The 22,523-nt window shown below is 35.7% G+C and overlaps 1 protein-coding gene across 1 annotated transcript in view; it reads right to left on the bottom strand.

Annotated features, from left to right (window-relative positions):
- Window positions 1-22,523, bottom strand: part of LOC142335245 (uncharacterized) — a 41,536-nt gene that overhangs the window by 6,717 nt on the left and 12,296 nt on the right. The window contains exons 3-4 of the mRNA XM_075383663.1: window positions 18,696-18,896; window positions 14,114-14,339 (exon numbers count right to left, since the gene is read on the bottom strand). Of these exons, the coding sequence (XP_075239778.1) occupies window positions 14,114-14,339; window positions 18,696-18,896 (427 nt within the window). The remainder of the gene's footprint in view (window positions 1-14,113; window positions 14,340-18,695; window positions 18,897-22,523) is intronic.

Here is a 22,523-nt window from a genome sequence, read left to right as displayed (position 1 = left end):
TAGAAGTACGAACCCCGCTGATAAGTATTAAGCAAGGCAACAGCTGACAGCAACCAAGCAATTCAAGCTTAATCAGCATATTTTGTACAAAAACCAAACAGTATCAGCCACCACAGATCCAATGCTACAAGAAGTTTCAAGATTTAGGGGAGGTAGTTAAAACTAAACTGAGGCTTGGCTACAAAATCATCAACGATTCAAATCGATCCAAAAACCTAATTTCTTCTACCAGTGGACTGTTCATCTTCTACAGGAAAGAATGCCCGAGCAGACTCAGCGTCGAAACAAAATTCCACCCTACGCAGGAAACTTTCAAAAACAAACTGATTCAAACCGTGAATGAAAGTAAGAGTAACAGCAACCATCCAAAGGACAACCCCGTTGCTCAAACGGTGCAAAACGAAAGAACAGCAAGCGGTCAAGATACAGAAAAAATTTTTCGGAAACATCTTCGGCGAAGCAGAGACGTGAACGCAGACAAAGAAATTCGACATCGAATTCAAAACAGACGCGACCAGGGTTTTGGACAGAGAAGGAGAGAACTTGAAAAGGAAATTGACATAGAAAGAGAGAGCTCGAAACAAAGCATCAACTACTGGAAGTAAAACGTGAGCAACCCCTGAGCTGAACGGGAACAACCACTTCTCACAATTATGATGTTTACGCAATCGTTCGTCAAGAGTTTGACATCGGTACACTTCCCCAAAACCTGTTTTGCGAAACAACAAGGGTCATTCAGGTAGCCTTAACGTAGCAACGTAAACCTGAACTTCAACGGAAACCTTCTCGAATGGCCAGAGTGGTCTATTATGTTCATTGAAAGGAGATAAAATGATCCTACTGAAAACTCTACTGACAGGAAATGCAAAGCCAGCAATCTCTAGAATGGGGTATTTTGCACATTTTATGACTCTGCTTCGCGAATTCTTGAGAGGAATTTTTGAAGGCCTCATGTGATCATCAACGCAGTGCTAGAGTCTGCGCTTTTGCGAGGCAAGTAAATTGAAGCTCTACGACTCGTCAGGTCTGATCAATTTCTCAGTTTTTGTGTCCAACATTGTGGATGCGCTCAAAGAGTATTGACAAATTGATCTGCAATAAAGCACGACACTTTATATGGCATCAACGTTTTCTTTCATTGGTCACAGTGTTAGAGAGGTTGCAAGCGAATGGTACCGATGTTGAACTTAACATAGCTGGCACACACGGAATGAAGGATTTGAAAGACAGATAATGTGTTCATTAAAATAAGGGAACTGCATTCGAAAGAGCGGATGTACAACGAAGCGTTTGTGCATCCGCTAACCTCTTTGGGAACCACTAACTACGACTACAATAAGCAAAAGCAAAACTTCAACCAGTTGAATGTCCTACCAAACACAACCTTAAATTTGATGGAAGTGGGCATCATTCTAGACCAAGATGCTTACCAGGTAGAGAGACCATTGGACAACAAGATAAGAACATAAAGTGAACTTTTTGCAGTTCGAACAGAGCTAGGATTGGTAGTCAGTGGACCCATGGCGGGCAAAAGAAGACAAAATTTGTATTTTCGCCTTCACATAAGAGGTTAAAGTGGCTGAAAATATCCAAACCTGGTGAGACATAGATACCTATGCCTCCAAAATCAACGTCATTGAAGGAACTGCAGGCACAAAAGATGCTAGAGAGTACTACGAAGTTCACAGGCGAGCGGTACGAAGTGGGAATGCTATGGAGTGGACTAGAGCCAAACCTACCGAACAACTGAAGCTCACCCTTGGGTCAGCTTTACTCACTGGAGTGAAGATTACAAAGGGACCCAAACCTGAAGAGTTTGTATCAATAGTCAATAGATACAGGTATAGAAAAGGGATTCGTAAAGATATTGGCCGAATCCGGAGTGAAAGCATCTTCGGCAAAGAAAGGTATATGGCACACCATCCATTGTTAAACACAAACAAACCTGGCATAGTAAGACGTCTTTGCAAAGTACAAAGAAATATGCCTGAACGACAAACTACTTGCAGGACCTGCTCTACTGCAAGGGTTGATTGGAACGATATTAAGATTTTGCGAAGGGTAGTAGAATAATAATAGCCCTGACAGCCGATGTCGAATCGATGTTTTTAAAAGTGCCATTTCCCGGACAGAATAGAAGTTGCTTGACGTTTTTATGGCGTCCATGAACTAACGAGACTGATCAAATATACAAATATCAACTTGTGTGAGGAGCTGACACTTAACTTGTTCAAATTATGCTCTCAAGCGATTATGACTAGACAATATAGAAGAATATACAATTCAAGCAAAAAAAAGAATACAAAACAACTTCTGAAAGGATGATTCCACCAAATTAGTAGAAACCCACAGAAGAAGCAATCGGAGTATTCAATCAAACTTTTCTCTTCTACAAACTATTTTTCTCACAACACGGATTTGATCTAATGAAGTGGATAAGGCAAAACAATGAAGACTTGACCACAATCCAAGAAGACTTGACACTGATCAGCAAAACGAAACAAGTGAAACCTAATATAGAGGGATCTTCGGTGCTTGGGCTACAATGGACTGTTACTGAAGATAGTCTTCAAGCGTGCAGAGGTACCAATAAAGATCTTTAAACACCCAGAGGAAGATTCTGTCACTAGTATTTTCAGTATTCGACGCGATCGGATCGTGTTCTCCGTTCAGTGTTCACATGAGACTACTTAAAGGCATGTGGACTAAGAATGGACATCATTGGGACCAAAAAATTTGACTGGTTGAAGCCGCAAAATTTTTACTTTAGAAAGAAAAATTTCCAATTTTTGAAGCATCGAAAGAAAATACTTCAATACGAGGGATAAAACTGAAAATCATGTGTTTACTGACGCATCCGAGGACAGGATGTGTTGCAGTGGCCTATCTACAATTACAGCCGAGAGAATACTCATTTTAAAGTATTTGTCACTGGAGCAGAGTTGCGTCAATGAGACATCTATCAGTACCACAATTGCAATCGCAATCAGCATTCATTGCAGTGAGGTTCAAAAAACAGAAAGTCAAATAACACGAAATGAAGATAAATAGATAAAGTTTTGATCAAACTCAACAGCACGATTGCAGCGGGTACACAGCTCCCGTCGTAAACAATAAGCTTTTGGGTTTCTGAAATACTGGACACAATTAATGTTTCACAGTGGAAACATCAGATCAGTATCAACAAACCAATGGACAATGCACCAGAGCTATCAACATTGAAGAACTCAAAAAAAGTGATTTGCTCACTGGGTTGGCCCGGTTGAAGCGACTAAAAAGTGAGAAACCAGAACAAGTGAGCCTAACCTTCGCCTCAGGTGAAGATAGTAAACCCTCATCAGTCTTTTTGAAGCAAGCTGAAGAAAAGAGAGCAGCTATTCATTGGGAACGATTCAGTAACTTGAACATGATAGTGAATACAGTGGCATATGTGCAGTGAGCGTTGAAAAAACACAAACCAGCAACATCAAGTCAGCACCGAAGAGTCAGCACTGAGGAACGAGAAAAAGCAAAAGCAGTAATCTTCAAATTACAACAGCAAAGACAATTTGATGAACAGATACAGTCTCTCAAAGCTGAAACGGAAATTCCAAAAGCAGCAAAAATCTACACCTCTCTTGATGAGGAAGGACTTATTCGAGCCACAGGCAGAATAGACAAAAGTTAATTAGACTTCAATGCAAAGCATCCAATATTGCTACCTTGGAAACATCATGCTGTTGAATTATTCCTGCGAAGGAGGAGGAGAAGGAGAAGGAGGAGGAGGAGGAGGAGGAGGAGGAGGAGGAGGAGGAGGAGGAGGAGGAGGAGGAGGAGGAGGAGGAGGAGGAGGAGGAGGAGGAGGAGGAGGAGGAGGAGGAGGAGGAGGAGGAGGAGGAGGAGGAGGAGGAGGAGGAGGAGGAGGAGGAGGAGGAGGAGGAGGAGGAGGAGGAGGAGGAGGAGGAGGAGGAGGAGGAGGAGGAGGAGGAGGAGGAGGAGGAGGAGGAGGAGGAGGAGGAGGAGGAGGAGGAGGAGGAGGAGGAGGAGGAGGAGGAGGAGGAGGACGATCAACACGAAAGCTCTCAGCTTGTATGAAACAGTTTTCTGCAGAAGATATGGCACCTAGGCATATGAAGCGCTTTAGCATCAATCAAGATCAAGTGTCTTAACTGCAGAAAGGGAAAACCACACACGACAACACCATCAATTGCCCATTTACCCGAGGTTTGGTTAGATGCTGCAACAGCTTTTACAAACGTTGTAGCGGACTACTTTGGCTCCTTCATTGTTAAAATTGGGCTAATTATGGCGATGGTGTTGTCTGTTCATTTGTCTAACGATAGTTTTGCAACTAGAAGAGGTACCAAATTTGGATACAGATAGTTGCGTAGAAGCCATTATGCGATTTGATGCACGAAGAGCGGAACCAAGTAAAATAATTATTGGCAACAGGGCCAACTAATTGTTTGCCCTGACAGGTTTGATTGCTTGTCTGACAGTGTTGTTTACTTACAATTGTGGTCAGGTTTGAATCTTTACTTACAGATTTAATCAAAATTGATATCTTTTCCCTTATTTATTAAGATTGACTATAAAATAGAAAATGTAGCCCTACAAACGCAGTGTACCAAATGTCGTTTATTCGTTTTTAACTTAATTGAAGCGAAGCAAATGTCGTTTATTCGTTTTAACTTAATTTTTAACATCTTAGTGATTTTACAGTTTAACTTACTTCGACTTGTGAAAAAAGTTAACTTTGATATTCTCGGTTTTTCTTCTGAGGAACAAAGTTCACGAGTGAAAAAAGCTTTTCTCAAAAAACAGAGTTAGTTTTTTTTACTGGATTCGACGGAGTATACTCTAGTTTTGTATTGGTGACGTTGAGGCCAATGGAGAAAAAAATTGATCATTGAGATTACTGATAAAGTTTGCTCTTTCTTGGAGATAAATTATCCGATACAGTTCAATTTTTTGGTTTGATTGCTTGTCTGACAGTGTTGTTTACTTACAATTGTGGTCAAGTTTGAATCTTTACTTACAGAGTTAATCAAAATTGATATCTTTTCCCTTATTTATTAAGATTGACTATAAATAGAAAATGTAGCCCTACAAACGCAGTGTACCAAATGTCGTTTATTCGTTTTTAACTTAATTGAAGTGAAGCAATTTGTTTTTCAGCAAAGCTGAACGATTAATAAATTAGACTTATTGAGTATGAAGTAAGGCAACAGTAGTCTACAGTATAGCGAATAACAAAATAAAAACGTTTCATCCGGACAGACTTGAGTTTGAACTGGTTGGTGTGAAATGTTCCTTGTCTTTGATTGGAGAGCAGATTCGGTCCGACCACCTGAGCCGTGAAAGGAAAACCGCTGTTCAACTTGATGAAGAGAGCGCCAAAGGCACCAACAAACGAAGATCGCTTGATTCGACGGCAAAACACCGGCGTGTCGAATCGAAAAGTGAAATTCAATAAAGAAAAACGAGAGCAAACTCCGCTTAAAGGCTTTGATTTGCATATATAACCAAAAGCACGCAACCACCAATGAATGTAGAGCAAAGCAACGCAATTAAAGCAGTGAATGAAAGCGAGAGGAACAACAACTACTCTTTGGGCAGCCCATTTGCTCAAACGGTGCAAAACGGATCAACCGCAAGCGGTCAAGATACGAAAACAAAACTCGTAAATATTTTTGGCGACGCAAAGACGTAAACAACGGACAAATAAGTTGGATATGGAAATCAAAACAAAGTTGCGACTACAACAGGCACAGCTTAAATGGTTGAAATGGAAATGAAGGAGCTCGGAACAAAAAATCAACTGCTGGAAGGAGAGCGCAAAAAGAAGAGAACAGTTTGAGAAAATGATGATGTTCGTTCTCAATCAATGAGTGCTGGAGCTAAATCGCCCTTCAATTGGACCCCAAAAAGACGTCTTGGATAGGGCCGGCAGAATCGGCAACATTCTAACGCAAGGTTGACCAACCACGCGCTTCGAAATAAACCCTAAGCTGAACAGGTTTATCCACTACTCACGGTATTGATATTCACGCAATCGTTTGTCAAACGTTGAAGATTGGTAACTCTCCCCCACAGCTGGTTTACAATTCAACGGTGGTCTTTCAGGTAGCCGTAACCCAGCAAAGCTGAAATCTAACAACTACGACTGATATAACTCGAATGGACAGAGTGGTCTAGTATGTTCTTTGCTACAGTGGATCAAAAACCATTATCAGACGCGGGGAAAACGATGAACCTGAAGACTCTAATGACAGGCAAGGCAAAGTCTGCAATTTCGAGAATGGGGTATTCTGCACAATTCTATGATGCTGCTTAGAGTATTTTGGAGGGGAAATTTGGAAGGCGTCTTGTGATCATCAACGCAAAGTTGGAGCTTTCCGCGAGGCAAGTCAATTGATGCAATGCCAAGGGGAACAGCAACTCAGCCACTTAAACATGATCAGCATATTTTTCACACAAACCGTACTGTATCAGCCAGCACCGATCCAATGTAACAAGATGCTTCAAGATTTAGCGGAGGAAGTTACTACTACACTAAGGCTTGGCTACAAAATCATAAACAATTCAGATTGACCTAAAGGTCCTTTTACCAACAGACTGTTCTTCTCGTAGTGGAAAATATATCCAAGCAATTTCAGCGTCGAAACAAGCTTATACCTTACGCAGGAAACAACAAGGAAGAACATATAAAACAAGCAAGGGAGCCCAAAGCAAATTTGGACTACCATTGGCTTGCATATATAAGTAAAAGCACGCATCCTGCAATGAATGCAGAGCAAAACAACGCGATTCAGGAAATAACGAAAGGAATTGATCAGCAGTTTATGAAATTCACGCATCCGCAAATCTTAGGTTTTGGAGATTTCAACCAATATTTGACAAAAAGAAAGCAACAAACAAGAATATGGAAATCATTTTATATCTTTTTTGGTTTTCAATTTCACAAATTGTTGCCTGCAAGAGCTACCACAAAATAAAATTTTTTGATGTAAAACGCTATCGACTACCATTATCGGTTTTTCATACTAACCGCTTAGTTTTCTTTACCAATCATTAACATAAACAATCAGTAGCGATGCAAAATTTAAAACAAATCAAAACAGACAGAGCACTGAATTTGCTTCTTTTATTAAATCAGAAAACAAAATTTTTGCGTGCTGAAATCAACAAAATTTTGGTTGCTAAAATTAATTCTAGTACACTAATTGAAAAAATCATTGAAAGCTCATACTAATTTGTACTTAATTGAAAAAGCATTTAGAACAACTAAAATACTCAAAGCTGGATTACATTTCAAACGAAAACCGCTATTGTGAAGAAAGTCAATTGCTTTACAATTGGACCATACAGCCTACAATAGAAAACCAAAATAGTTACAATCGAACACGGATAAAGGTTCCAAATATTAAGAGAAACCGTAAAAGTGCAACAGTTTTCAAAAATTTTTACCTGAAAATGAGTTATAGCACTTTAAAACTCTTAAAACGAATAACAATAGCATCGACTTTTGCAACCTTGATGACTTGAGTTTTGTTTAAATATGTCCTAAATTATTTCTAAAGTTAATAACAAGTCAAAACGCTTTGATATGAAATTTTCGAAGAAAACTACAATTTCATCAAAAAGAGTGTCATCTTGCAAAAGCCGTAATTTATTGTTTGCTTGAGCTTATTTTCCAAAGTAAAAAAATTAACAGAAGAAAATGGATAAGTATGATCCTGTTAATTTTTGATCTATCAGCTGACTAAGTATAATCTGTAACATTTAGGTAAAAAATTTCGCTTAGTTGTCTGATTAAAGTTTGGTTGAAATTTAATTTGATTGCTGGCAACTAATTTGAATCAATGTCAGTACTTTCATGTGTGCAAGCTGTTCCCATAACTAATTATATCCCGAAGTAAATTTCTGACAAAAATCAACGGGGCGAGCTGGTTTCATTGACTTACGCAAAGCTTTTGATATAATAGATCATTTGTTTAAGTAAAAATTAAAGAGTATGGATTCAGAAGTCCGATTTGTGATCTTGAGTTACGTAAGAGGTCTCACAGTATTTTAAGTGGAACAAGCGAAGGAAATCAAATAATTTGTGGCGTACCACAAAGCTCTTTTTGAGTCCTTTCATGTTCAGTTTATGCATCATTGATCTCTCTACAGTCTGTAAGGAAAACAATTTATTAATGTTCGCAGAGGATACCACTGTTATAAATGTTAGTTGTAAAAAAATTTTTGCCTCTACATATGGACGCTGAACGAGTTTGCGATTGGTTCAGTACTAAACAATTAATCAACTATGACGAAACTCTAAGCTTCAAATTCCTGTAAACAGAAAGTAACAGTGAATGAAAATTCTGGATGGAATTACGAATTGTCTTCTTAGTACTTAGGAATCTACCTTTATTAGGATTTGAAATCCGCGATCACGTTAGTTTTTTTGTCCAAAAACTTCTAATGTCTTACATTTTAAAATTGATTTGCTAATTCGATGATACCATTAACTGATCCGAAAAAAAAGGAATTATTAGGACTTGAGCTGATTGATAACAATAAAGGCACTCTATTTCAAGTTTTGTGATTAAACCTGTTAAAGAAATTCTCAATTATTTGATGTCCGATTCTGCACCGGTTTGTTTACTTCCTGAAAATTTAACTCTTCAAACAGTTATCGTAAAATTAATAAATACAGTTTATGAGGCCTACTTCCCCCATCAACTTTAAGAACCACAAAAACGATCAATCATCAGCTTACTGGTTCAAAAACTATTTAATTGGCTAAAACAACTTAATTTATTGCCCAAAAATTTTCACAATTCCGGTAAACAACAAGTTAAGCTACACAAGGGCTCATATCAAAAATATTTGAGATTGGCATTGAAGATAAAAATGATGTTTTCGCTTTGTATTTCTTAAAACTCTGTTTTTCTAAAAAAAATTATCTAAAAACTCTTCAAACGAGAGACAAAAACATCGACTTTCCCCAAATTTGATGAATTGAATTTTGTTTCAATATGTTCAAAATTGTTTGTAAAGTTAATAACAAGTCAAAATGCTTTGATATGAAATTTTTGAAAAAACTGCTGTATTTCATCAAAAAGAGTGACATCTTGCAAAAGCCATAAATTATCGTTTGCTTGAGCGTATTTTCCAAAGTAAAACCCTAACAGAAGAAAAGGGATAAATGTGATCCTGTCATTTACTGATCTATCAGCTGACTAAATATAATCTGTAAAATTCATGTAAAAAATCTTGCTTAATTGTCCTATTAAAGTTTGGTTGAAATTTAATTCGATTGCTGGCAATCAATTTGAACCAATGTCAGTAGTTTCATGTGTGAAAACTGTTCCCACCATAACTAATTATATTTGGAAGTAAATTGCTGACAAAAATCAATGGGGCGAGCTGGTCTCATTGACTTAAGCAAGGCTTTCGATATAATAGATTATGATTTGTTTTAGTAAAAATTAAAGAGTATGGATTCAGAAGTCCGATTTGTGATATTGAGTTATGTAACAGGTTGCACAGTATTTTAAGTGCAGCATGCAAAACAACAACAGGGAATCAAATAATTTGTGGCGTACCACAAAGCTCTTTTTGAGTCATTTCTTGTTCATTTTGTGAATCATTGATCTCTCTACAGTCTGCAAGGAAAACAATTTATTAATTTTCGCAGAGGATACCACTGTTTGTAAAAAATTACCTCTACCTAAGGACATTGAACGAGTTTGTGACTGGATCAGTACTAACAAAATAATTAATTATGACAAATTGGAAGCCATAAATTCCTGCTAAGGGAATTATTTTGCTAAATCGATGATAACATTCGATATGTTAATCTATGGAAACACATCCAAATGTAATTTTAGAAAAAATAGTAGTGTCCACTAAAGAATTAATCAAGCAATTTGAGCCAAAAAATTGAATTATCAGGAGTTGAGCTAATTGATAACAAAAAACGCACTCTAATTGAACATTTTCGTGACTGAACTATATTTCTACCCCTATATTTACTTCCCTAAAATTTAAGAGTCTTCAAACAGTCGTCGTAAAACAAATAAAATACATTTTATGAGGCTTAATTCCCCCATCAACTTTAGGAACCACAAAAAACGATCAATCATCAGCTTACTGGTTCAAAAACTATTTAATTGGCTAAACCAACTTAATTTATTGCCCAAAAATTTTCACAATTTAAGTAACCAACAAATAAGGCTCCACAAGGGCTCGTATAAAAAGGATTTCAGCATGGCATTGAAGATAAAAATGATGTTTTCACTCTGTATTTCTAATTCTTTTTTTATAAAATTTTGTTGCATAAATGGGCACAAAATTGTAGAACAATTATGCTCATTCTTAGTGCATACTGGGTAGTGATTGGATTTGATTGGGTGAAATGTTATCCAATGCTGTCCAATTGAATGAACCTTCTGTCTAGATTTTAACTAGGCTGCTCGGCTGTGTAATTAAAATCAATATTTACCCCCCGGGCCGAGGTGTCAACGCTAAAAAACGCAAAATTATGTAAGATTGGCGTTGAATGCGTTGAATTTATGTAAGATCTACGCCTGAGTGTACATCGTACATAAATTCAACGCATTCAACGCTAATCTTACATAATTTTGCGTTGAATTTTGGCGTAGATCTTACTTATTTGGTGTTGAATTTTAGCGTAGATCTTACATATTTAGCGTTGAATTTAGCGTTGATCTTACATAAATTCAACGCATTCAACGCTAATCTTACATAATTTTGCGTTGAATTTTGGCGTAGATCTTACATATTTAGTGTTGAATTTTAGCGTAGATCTTACATAATTAGCGTTGAATTTAGCGTTGATCTTACGTAAATTCAACGCATTCAACGCTAATCCTAAATAATTTTGCGTTGAATTTTGGCGTAGATCTTACATATTTAGCGTTGAATTTTAGCGTTGATCTTACATAAATTCAACGCATTCAACGCTAATCTTACATAATTTTGCGTTGAATTTTGGCGTAGATCTTACATATTTAGTGTTGAATTTTAGCGTAGATCTTACATAATTAGCGTTGAATTTAGCGTTGATCTTACGTAAATTCAACGCATTCAACGCTAATCCTAAATAATTTTGCGTTGAATTTTGGCGTAGATCTTACATATTTAGTGTTGAATTTTAGCGTAGATCTTACATAATTAGCGTTGAATTTAGCGTTGATCTTACGTAAATTCAACGCATTCAACGCTAATCCTAAATAATTTTGCGTTGAATTTTGGCGTAGATCTTACATATTTAGTGTTGAATTTTAGCGTAGATCTTACATAATTAGCGTTGAATTTAGCGTTGATCTTACGTAAATTCAACGCATTCAACGCTAATCCTAAATAATTTTGCGTTGAATTTTGCGTAGATCTTACATGTTTAGCGTTGAATTTTAGCGTAGATCTTACATATTTAGCGTTGAGTTTTAGCGTAGATCTTACATATTTAGCGTTGAATTTAGCGTTGATCTTACATAAATTCAACGCATTCAACGCTAATCTTACATAATTTTGCGTTGAATTTTCGCGTAGATCTTACATATTTAGCGTTGAATTTTAGCGTTGATCTTACATAACTTCATCGCATTCAACGCTAATCTTACATAATTTTGCGTTGAATTTTGGCGTAGATCTTACATATTTAGCGTTGAATTTTAGCTTTGATCTTACAAAAATTCAATGCGTTCAACGCTAATCTTAGATAAATTTGCGTTGAATTTTGCGTAGATCTTGCATGTTTAGCGTTGAATTTTAGCGTAGATCTTACATATTTAGCGTTGAATTTAGCGTTGATCTTACATAAATTCAACGCATTCAACGCTAATCTTACATAACTTTGCATTGAAATTTGGCGTAGATCTTACATATTTAGTGTTGAATTTTATCGTTGATCTTACATAAATTCAACGCATTCAACGCTAATCTTACAGAAGTTTGCGTTGAATTTTGGCGTAGATCTTACGTATTTAGCGTTGAATTTTAGCGTTGATCTTCGCATTCAACGCTAATCTTACATAATTTTGCATTGAATTTTGGCGTAGATCTTACATATTTAGCGTTGAATTTAAGCGTAGAACTTACACATTTAGCGTTGAATTTTGCGTTGATCTTACATAAGTTCAACGCATTCAACTCTAATCTTTTCAAATCACTCTTTAGTCCTCTTTTATAGTGCAAAATCCGTTTCAGACCATTTTACGATTTCAGAACTTTTTCAAGTTTTTTTTTCAAAAAATCAATTTTTTTCATTGTTTCGAACCCTATATTGCAAAGATGAGAAACATGAGGTCAGAAAAAAATCATTATTAGTGCTCTTTGATAGTGCAAAAAAATCCAATTCAGAACATTTTACGATTTCAAGTTTTCAAGTTTTTTTTTCAAAAATTAATTTTTTACTGTTTCGATCCCCTATACTGCACAGGTGAGAAAAGTGAAGTCAGCAAAAAATCACTTTTTAGTGTTCTTTTATAGTGCAAAATCCATTTCCGACCATTTTAGGAATTCAAATTTTTTTCAAAACTTTAAATAAAATTAAAATTTTCCCAGTACGCCTCACATGGTAAATGCGTTGAATATGCTAAGTTAAATACTACCCAAAATCAACGCAAAATATGTAAGATCTACGCTAAATTCAACGCTAAATATGTAAGATCTACGCTAAATTCAAGGCTAAATATGTAAGATCTACGCTAAATTCAACGCTAAATGTGTAAGATCTATACTAAATTCAACGCTAAATATGTAAGATCTACGCTAAACTCAACGCTAAATATGTAAGATCTGCGCTAAATTCAACGCTAAATATGTAAGATCTACGCTAATTTCAACGCTAAATATGTAAGATTTACGCTAAATTCAACGCTAAATATGTAAGATCTACGCTCAATTCAACGCTAAATATGTAAGATCTACGCTAAACTCAACGCTAAATATGTAAGATCTATGCTAAAATCAACGCTAAATATGTAAGATCTACGCTAAATTCAACGCTAAATATATAAGATCTACGCTAAATTCAACGCTAAATATGTAAGATCTACGCTAAATTCAACGCTAAATATGTAAGATCTGCACTAAATTCAACGCTAAATATGTAAGATCTACGCTAAATTCAACGCTAAATATGTAAGATCGGCGGCAACTAGCGTTGACAAGTCGGAAACTTCACCGCAATTTTCTTAGATAATTTTGCGTTGAATGCGTTGAATTTTTGTCTGCAAATTCAACGCATTCAACGCAAAATTATGTAAGAAAATTGCGGTGAATTTTTCGACTTGTCAACGCTAGTTGCCGCTGATCTTACATAATTTTGGCCAAATTCCTCGGCCCGGGGCTTAATTCCTCGGCCCGATTTTATGAGGCTTAATTCCCCCATCAACTTTAAGAACCACAAAAAAACGATCAATCATCAGCTTACTGGTTCAAAAACTATTTAATTGGCTAAAACAACTTAATTTATTGCCCAAAAATTTTCACAATTTAGGTAACCAACAAGTTAAGCTACACAAGGGCTCGTATAAAAAGGATTTCAGCATGGCATTGAAGATAAAAATGATGTTTTCACTCTGTATTTCTAATTCTTTGTTATAAAATTTTGTTGCATAAATGGGCACAAAATTGTAGAACAATTATGCTCGTTCTTAGTGCATACTGGGTAGTGATTGGATTTGATTGGGTGAAATGTTATCCAATGCTGTCCAATTGAATGAACATTCTGTCTAGATTTTAACTAGGCTGCTCGGCTGTGTAATTAAAATCAATATTTACCCCCTCACATTAAAGGTCTTTAAAAAAATCGAGACGTCAACTACGGAGGATCTAACTACAGAGGTCATATTGGCACGCTTTTGAACCGCAGGGTGGAAAACGGCGACAAGTGCGTGTATGTTTACTCGCTAAAATCGGCTATTTGCCAAGTGATGTTGGGTCCGTCCGGGAATGTTATTGTGTATGTGTTATTGTAAGCCAAATGTGTTATTGTAAGATCTTTGTATAGTGATACCTTATCTGAGTAGATCTGATCATTTAATTTTTAGTTGCTTAAGGTGTTGTGAGGGGCATAATCTTAGAAGATCTTATCGGACAATTATGCAATAACAACCTGATCATCCTCCTTGAGTGTGATCTCTGTCTCGTCATAGTCTGTGCTCACTTGCACACTGATAGCCTGCACATCCACAGGGAAGTGTTGCAGCTCCATCTTCTGGTAGAATGCCCCCCTCACCTTCCTCCGGAACACTATCTCCGCCTGCTCCTGACACGAGGGCCAGTTCACGGTGTACCACCTGTCATCTCTCCCCCGCTTCACCTCCTCCAAGTTTTTCAGCCTACAAGTTAAATCCAAAGCTGAAGGCTCTCTTTTACCCAGCTTTAGGTCCAGACCCAAATTGGGCTATGATCAGACTATCCAGACTGAAATGACCTCTTATCAGACTTTCCAGACCGAATTTACCTGTGATCAGACTTTCCAGGCCAAAATGATCTCTGATCAGACTTTCCAGACCAAAATGTCCTCTGATCAGACTGAACCCCGATCTTTGTCCAGATTATACTGCGCTTATAATCAGATGTTCAGACTCAAACTCAGACCATTGTCCAGACTATAAAAAGACTATGATCAGACCTTCCGGACCAAATTGATCGCTTAGCAGACTCAATCTAGACCAAATCTGGAAAAATGCACAATATCTCTGTTTCAAATTTAAAAGTAAGCTAAGTAACCACAATCGGAAATTTTTGTTTGTTGAAAGAAAATTTAGAGATTTTTTATACAGCCCTCTCTTTAATTGCAATTATTTAAGTTACAACAATACAAAATCTTTTATCTGACTTAATATAGAGGGCTGATCAGATTTTCCAGGGCAATATTACCTCTGATCAGACTTTCCAGACTGAGAGGGTCTCTGATCAGAGTTTCCAGACCAAAAGAGTTCTGGTCAGACCGTCTCCAGACCGTGGTCCAGACTCAATTTCATACCATCGCCCAGACCATAATCAGACTATGATCAGACTTTTCAGACCCAAGTGACCTCTGATCAGACACTAGAGTTAAACAAGCACGAGATTTTGGGTGTCGTTATAATTTATGCATTTCTTACAAAACTGATCTGTCCAGCAGAAAAAGTGGTCAAGTAAAACCAAAGTCAAAAGTGTTTTTTGAAATGAAGGTTTTTCAGAAATTTTTTAAAAAAACCATTACATGCCATTGCAAAAAATAGCCAGCACCATAGATGGACTCAGACAGCTATTTATAAGAAACGTCTGGATCTACAGTTGCTATTTCTTTTTTACAGGGACCGACCACTTGATAGCGGTTGAACTCTTTTGTGTTGGTTGTTCTGATCCAAGGCAAGGACTCCAAATGAGTCTCTGGTCAGAACAGATATCTTTTCTTGGCTCTCAACATCGTCACCACCATCTTTTTATTGGGAAAAATTGAAAACAATGCTGAAATTGACATCTGATCAGACTCCGTGCGCTCGAATCAGATTATGATCAGACTCAAGTGCGCTCGAAGCGGTTATGATCAGACTTTTCAGACCAAATTGACCTCTGATGAGACCGAACCCACACCATGGTCCAGACTATAAAGAATATGATCAGAACTTCCAGACAAATTGACCTCTGATCAGACCAAACCCAGACCATGGTCCAGAATATAAAGACTATGATCAGACCGTTCAGACCGAATTGACCTCTGATCAGACCGAGATCACACCATGGTCCAGCTTATTGTGCGCTCGAACCGCTTTCCAGACCCTGTAATTTCGGTCTGGGAACACACGGGTCTGCGCTCGATTGGGTCTGATCATAGCTCACTTTGGGCCTGCACCTAAACCTGGGTTACTAAATGACCTTCCCCGGGTCGAGGTGTCAACGCTAAAAAACGCAAAATTATGTAAGATTGGCGTTGAATGCGTAGAATTTATGTAAGATCTACGCTTAAGCGTAGATCTTACATAAATTCAACGCATTCAACGCTAATCTTACATAATTTTGCGTTGAATTTTGGCGTAGATCTTACATAAATTCAACGCATTCAACGCTAATCTTACATAATTTTGCGTTGAATTTTGGCGTAGATCTTACATATTTAGCGTTGAATTTTAGCGTAGATCTTACATATTTAGCGTTGAATTTAGCGTAGATCTTACATAAATTCAACGCATTCAACGCCAATCTTACATAATTTTGCGTTGAATTTTGGCGTAGATCTTACATATTTAGCGTTGAATTTTAGCGTAGATCTTACATATTTAGCGTTGAATTTAGCGTAGATCTTACATAAATTCAACGCATTCAACGCTAATCTTACATAATTTTGCGTTGAATTTTGGCGTAGATCTTACATATTTAGCGTTGAATTTTAGCGTAGATCTTACATAAATTCAACGCATTCAACGCTAATCTTACATAATTTTGCGTTGAATTTTGGCGTAGATCTTACATATTTAGCGTTGAATTTTAGCGTAGATCTTACATATTTAGCGTTGAATTTACCGTAGATCTTACATAAATTCAACGCATTCAACGCCAATCTTACATAATTTTGCGTTGAATTTTGGCGTAGATCTTACATATTTAGCGTTTAATTTTAGCGTAGATCTTACATATTTAGCGTTGAATTTAGCGTAGATCTTACATAAATTCAACGCATTCATTGCTAATCTTACATAATTTTGCGTTGAATTTTGGCGTAGATCTTACATATTTAGCGTTGAATTTTAGCGTAGATCTTACATAAATTCAACGCATTCAACGCTAATCTTACATAATTTTGCGTTGAATTTTGGCGTAGATCTTACATATTTAGCGTTGAATTTTAGCGTAGATCTTACATATTTAGCGTTGAATTTAGCGTAAATCTTACATAAATTCAACGCATTCAACGCTAATCTTACATAATTTTGCGTTGAATTTTGGCGGAGATCTTACATATTTAGCGTTGAATTTTAGCGTAGATCTTACATATTTAGCGTTGAATTTAGCGTAGATCTTACATAAATTCAACGCATTCAACGCTAATCTTACATAATTTTGCGTTGAATTTTGGCGTAGATCTTACATATTTAGCGTTGAATTTTAGCGTAGATCTTACATATTTAGCGTTGAATTTAGCGTAGATCTTACATAAATTCAACGCATTCAACGCTAATCTTACATAATTTTGCGTTGAATTTTGGCGTAGATCTTACATATTTAGCGTTGAATTTGAGTTCTACGCTTAATTCAATGCAATATATGTAAGATCTACGCTAAAATCAACGCAAAATATGTAAGATCTACGCTAATTTCAACGCGAAATATGTAAGATCACCGCTTTATAAGGATTGCGGCTCTTAAGGAAACCAAGGTACGGTGGCGCAATGGTAGAAGAGGCGACAAGTAAACAGGAGGTCATTGGTTCGAGTCCCATCCCCAGAGTTCTACGCGTTGATTTTTTGTAAGATCAACGCTAAATTCAACGCAAAATATGTAAGATCTACGCTAAATTCAACGCTAATTATGTAAGATCTACGCTAAATTCTACGCTAAATATGTAAGATCAACGCTAAATTCAACGCAAAAATATGTAAGATCTACGCTAAATTCAACGCTAATTATGTAAGATCTACGCTAAATTCTACGCTAAATATGTAAGATCTACGCTAAATTCAACGCTAAATATGTAAGATCAGCGGCAACTAGCGTTGACAAGTTGGAAAATTCACCGCCATTTCTTACATAATTTTGCGTTGAATGCGTTGAATTTTTGTCTTCAAATTCAACGCATTCAACGCAAAATTATGTAAGAAAATTGCGGTGAATTTTCCGACTTGTCAACGCTAGTTGCCGCTGATCTTACATAATTTTGGCCTAATTCCTCGGCCCGGGTCACAAATTCTCGCCGAGAATAACAAAAGAATAACAAATAACATAGAAAACAGCAGTTTTCTCTTTTTTCTTAGTAGAACCCATTTGACTTATTGATCTTGTGTTAAATTTTGCATGAGCTAAAATTGATTGGTCGATTTACGTCGTTTTGCACATAAAATTCCTCAAAGCAACGTCTTGTGTCAGATAGAAGAGATAAAACTCAGTTGTTATGTTATTTACCGTTTTCTAAACAAACTAACTAACGATCGAAGAAGTGAAATCAAGGAGAAAAGCCAATAACTGTTTCCAATTTATTGGCAGACGCAACCCTCCGATAGAATTGTAAACTATTTGAGAAAAGAACACTGTATTTCTCCTAATATCGGTAGATTATCAGCATGCAATTGCAAAAATTTTATGCACTGCAAAAATTTTACAGAAATAGGCAGTGCAGCAATTTAATTAATTATAAACAAAGAAAAGAGTAACAATTAAGGCGTTGATATATGCGAATATAAAAATTACTGTTAATGGAGGGAGGTCATATCATATATTCAACACAATAAAGAATGGCCGTTAATTGAACTTAATATCGTTCCAAGTTATTGCTCCGTATTGGCTTTTGTTTGCGTCTTTCTTGTTCATTGACTCAACAGGTGGATTTAAGTTTAAACCTCAGCCCAATCATTAATCATTTCAAACTACAACTTTGGACTTTTCGTAATGAACTGAGCATTAATTTGATCACCCGTGGTCAGTAAAACAACAATCTCGTTCATGGGGAAGGAAAAACTTCCTTGTCAACTAGTGTGGGTTTGTGGGATTACCTGAGTCGGGGTTCCCACAGATGTGAGGGGAACTTTTCTCTCCAGATAGTGCCATGAGTGACCTCCTTCCTTCTCAGACTGGGTTCACTCCATCTGGCCTGCAGCACCACTTCTGTTGTGAACTGTTGCCTCTTCGTCTCTATGTCGAATATGGACAGAAATGCAAACATGATCTTCACTGTCCGACCACAATTCGGGTTGCTACATCACATCATAACAACCTTACTTTCATCATTTTATCAATAAATTGGTTATAAAAAGGAAACAATCGGTTGGGAAATATTCAACAGCGGTTCACGATAGCCGCCGATTTTTCCAATGTTCTAGGGTCCCTTATTCCAGAAAATTTATCGTGTTCTTGTTTTTCTCTCTTTTTTCCCGTTTTCTCTCTCCCAATGAAGGAATAAACCGCTAAATTATTGAGAGTAGTTGATAAAAAAATGCTATTCGAACAATAAATATAAATTTTCAAAAAAATGTTTCTTTTAAGGCCCTTTTTTAGAAACAAAAATAAATTCCAAAAAATTGCCTATTCGGCGTACGTTTTTGGAATTTATTTTTTCTTGAATCTGGCTTACAACAACAATTCCGAAACACTTTGCCTAGTAATTAATAATAGCACTTTTTATCAACTACTCTGACATAAATAATATAATAACAAGGAAAAACACTAAAATCACACTAAATAATTTTTTACCAAAATATTAATAAATAGCCCTTATATAACAAAATATTACTTCACTATAATATTCAGCAAAACACTAAAATTACCCCTTTCATTTTTAACGAAATCAAAACCATAAATTCTTGTCTCACTTGGTGTAGTGGTTAATTCACCGACTCAAGTTAAGTTGCGTTGCAAATGGATTGCTTGCGGTTCAATCGTAACCAACGTAACCCGGTCTTGATGAATAACTATGAATTTACGTGTTTAAAGAAAACAATCACTACTCTGATACTGTATGTGGAATACACTGTGGTGGGCATACAGTAAAAAACCCCAGCCTGAGATCGGTGGAAACGCTGTGATCCGGTTTACTATTAAACTAAATTATAAATAATTTCATGATTAAAAAATAATCGAAGCTATGACAAGATCAATGAGTGAAACTGATCGGCAGATTACTAAAACTAATCTAGAAACACTAATAGAATTAAAGAATCTAAAAAACAGAAAAAGTAGATTAGACGATAAATTAAAAGAACATGAATATCCTAGTACAATAGAAGAGTTGAGTTATTTGATCCAATAACTAAACCCGTTAAAGAACCAAATGATAAGACTGAGAAAAAATCAACTTCAATGGAAAAAGGCATAGCTAATCAAAAACAAAAACTACGGACATCAGAAAATATAGAGATCCCTTTACCCTTTACACTAACCAATTATAATAACCAAACATTTACAATTAGTAATTAGATGATTAACATTTTAGTAGAAATGGGGAAACAAACAAATAAACAATTACAACTAAAAGATGTTAACACAACTTTAATTTTTAAATGAATAGTGTAGATATATCTCTAGTACCCGATGGAATAAGAGTAAGAGATGATACCTATAATTTCATTAAAGGTTTTACAATTTTGTTACCAACAAAAATGTAACTGAAGAAAAATATAAAAGATTTCTAAAAGATATTAACTATAGAGCGACAGACACTAGAAGTAGTAGAGCGAGAGTTGTTCGAAGTTTTATTGCAAAGAGCAGTAACAAAAGCCCCCCAGTATTAGTAGCGACAAGTCTAGTTGCGGTAAAAAGAAGTTAGTGCTAGTGGTTCAGTTAAAGCTAAACATGTTGTTCAGAACTTACTTATTCCTTCTAATGCTAGAGATGTTGTTAATAAAGAGTATTGTGACAATAATTTAAAAGTTTCTGATAAAATACAATTTTTAAATAAAAATAAAAAATAGTTACGTAAAGTTGAATTTGAAGATGTTACAACAAGTGTTATTCATATACCTACATCTTCAGTTGATGCTTAAACAATTTAAAGATTAAATGAAAACACAAATAATTTAACTGCCTTATCTAATTAACCTGGTTAAGCTGAATTTTTTTAAAAGCTTTAAATAATTTCTAGTGATAATATTAATAAAAATAACCAGCTTAAGCAAAAGTTCCATAACTAAAAGTTTTATCAAAACATTGCTAATATGCTGTTAGAAGATAAGTTTATTAGCGGTTGCAGAGAATTAAAAAAAGATAATAAACCTATCGGGTTAATCAAAGAAATTGAAAATTCTTTTACTAATGAAAATGAGCAAAGCTATGCCGAAGTCAATGACGACGACACAACCAACCGCACCAAATAATTACATCCCAAAAGATTGTTTTTAACAGAAAGAATGATAATTGAAAAAGTTAAAGCGAATAATAATTTTAATAACAATAGTAATATTATCAAAGATATTAAAAACAACAGAAATCTTATTATCATGTATAGCAACAACAGCAACATCAGCAACAGTAGCATTCAATGGAATTGGATTACCCTATTCAGTAACAACAGCATTGGCAATGGCAACAGTATGTGGTTTTCTATCAAAAACTATTGATACTAAAATAAGAAAAAGATAATAAAGTATTCACAACTCAAAATCTTAACTGGAGTGTTCAGTGATGAATTTAATGAATTTAATTTTATGTCATTGATGGATAATGAAATAGACAGATTCTTAGTGGCTATTGATGTACCGTACCAATATTACCAGCGATCTCTAATTCTCTTACTGAATTGTTAGCTTTTTAAACCAAAACTTACAGCAGCTTTAAGAACATTTTTAAAGAAGTCTTTAAATCCTTCTGCTTCAATAAACTCATAAGATACAATCGTTAATTATTTTCTCCTTCACTTATTGCAACTACCTTTTAACCTTTTAGCATTATTACTATGAATAGCTCCATGGATTTTAATAGTGCCAGAGTAATGTCTACCACCAACACAAAATGAATTACTTTTAAACCTTCCTAGTTGTGGAACAGATTTATTGAGCGGCATTGTAATATTTTAAAATGCAAGTTAAAAGTTTAGTTCTTTTATTAAGATCACTAATTTTAATGGCTCATCCAAAAAGCGGCTGGTCAGTGACCTGCCACACTCGAAAACTGATTCTAACACAAAAATATAACACTAGATCTAAGGGTTTGTCATAGTCTTAAGTTGATACTACACCCGCTCACACTCCTTCTAATAAAATAAAATTGATAATATTTCTGCAAAAGGGTTCGTAACTCATTACGAAACTTAATTAAATAATCTAAAGCATATCACATATTCGAAATGTTGGCTATTACCTCTTCTTTCGATTGCGCTAACTTAATCCTTTTAAGTTTCATCATTTCTACTATGTCCTTTCTAAATAGATAGAAATTTTCTGTCACGAGGATAGTTCTGTAAATTATTATCATAGAATCTTTTATGAGCAAATGTATTCAAGCTTTTCTTTTCTTATCTTGTTGTAACCATCTTATCCCCTCTTTTGTTCTATGTTCTGTTATAATTCTTCCTTGATCACCCATCAGTGCATTGTAATAATCGTCTCTATTACTTCTATTTTCTTTCTCAATGCCTTTCTCTTCATTAAAAGTTTTTTAGCAATATGACTTTGACATTATTCTTCTGACCTCTTTTTATCTTAGTACTAAAAAATTCATGTGTGAACTTACCTGGTACCTTTATTAGCATTATATGGCACATCCAGACTACTTAGATCAAAGTGCCCACTATCAATTTAACCTTCTGTGAAACTTAGTATGAAGCGATCTATATCCATATAATATGGATGTGATGTATACAGGTGACCCATATTCTATTATTCTCTTTG

This window comes from Convolutriloba macropyga, chromosome 2 (assembly GCF_964194025.1).
Source record: "Convolutriloba macropyga chromosome 2, txConMacr16.3, whole genome shotgun sequence".
Lineage (NCBI taxonomy): Eukaryota > Metazoa > Xenacoelomorpha > Acoela > Convolutidae > Convolutriloba > Convolutriloba macropyga.
Note: the sequence above shows the minus strand (reverse complement) of the source record. Positions and strands in the feature narration are given on the sequence as shown.